The sequence below is a fragment of the Austrofundulus limnaeus genome, unplaced genomic scaffold, assembly GCF_001266775.1.
Source record: "Austrofundulus limnaeus strain Quisiro unplaced genomic scaffold, Austrofundulus_limnaeus-1.0 Scaffold17467, whole genome shotgun sequence".
NCBI classification, from domain to species: Eukaryota; Metazoa; Chordata; class Actinopteri; order Cyprinodontiformes; family Rivulidae; genus Austrofundulus; species Austrofundulus limnaeus.
This window is the reverse complement of record NW_013969869.1, coordinates 1,337-2,213: the sequence shown is the minus strand read 5'-3', so window position 1 is coordinate 2,213 and position 877 is coordinate 1,337. Positions and strand designations below refer to the sequence as shown.

At 40.6% G+C, this 877-nt stretch overlaps 1 protein-coding gene across 1 annotated transcript in view; it reads right to left on the bottom strand.

Annotated features, from left to right (window-relative positions):
• Nucleotides 1-407: 407 nt before the first annotated feature.
• The window catches only part of LOC106512830 (type-2 ice-structuring protein), a gene marked incomplete at its 5' end in the record, with an annotated part of 1,696 nt that continues 1,226 nt past the window's right edge, over nucleotides 408-877 (bottom strand). The window contains 2 exon segments of the mRNA XM_014001351.1: nucleotides 408-625; nucleotides 697-795. Coding sequence (XP_013856805.1) covers nucleotides 549-625; nucleotides 697-795 — 176 coding nt within the window.

Sequence of the window (877 nt, the reverse complement as noted above, 5' to 3'; positions counted from 1 at the left end):
TAGCTGAAGAAGCTTAAACTAAACTTTTATAGCTTAAAGAAGAAACACTAGCTAAAAGCTAAAAAAAACTCAAAACACAAGCTAAAAGAAACTAAATTTGCAGCCAGAATTAAAGAAGAAAAGTTTTAGATAAAAGTAGCAAAAGGAAAGCTAAAAGTAGCTGAAATGTAGCTAAAAATGCAGATTTCAAAGATAAAAATGTTTTTAAGGATTTCAAACTAATTTATTTCCCTGAACATTTTTGTAAATAAAACCTGATTTTAAAAAGCCCGAGCAGCCGTCAGCTAACTGAAAACAAATGCTGACTCAGCATGTTTCTGTTATCTCAGCTCATTTAACAATAAAATGTAGATTTGCTCAGACTTCCTGTTTATCTTACAGCTGAAACAACAACAACAACACACAGGTTGTCTACAGATGAAGGTTTTATTTGGAAAAAGTCCAGGAATAAAGGATCTGACAGGATTTGATGAACAGTTTGCTGATCTGATCAGGTGAGAGATGATGGAGCTTCTGTCGGCTCCTCAGGCACAGACTCCATGTTTGGGTCACAGGAGGATTGTTCCACAGACCGACGGCAGCTTCACCTCACACTGCAGCTCACCCAGACATCCTGACTGGTGCTCTGCACAAACACCCTCTGTCAGTAAAATCTTCGTTTGTTGATGAGACGAGGAACTTCTCCTCAGATTTTACCGTGGAAGCTGATCTGCAGACAGTCCTGAGGAGCTGAGGCTCCTCCACAGAAGTCAGCAAACTGACTGAAGCCTAAACCATCAGTCCAGGACCAGGAGGGCCTCTGAGAGACCAGATCAAAGCCTGATGACATCATTCCTGTCAGTAAAATACTGGTTCTGAACTGTGAGGGGCTACAGGA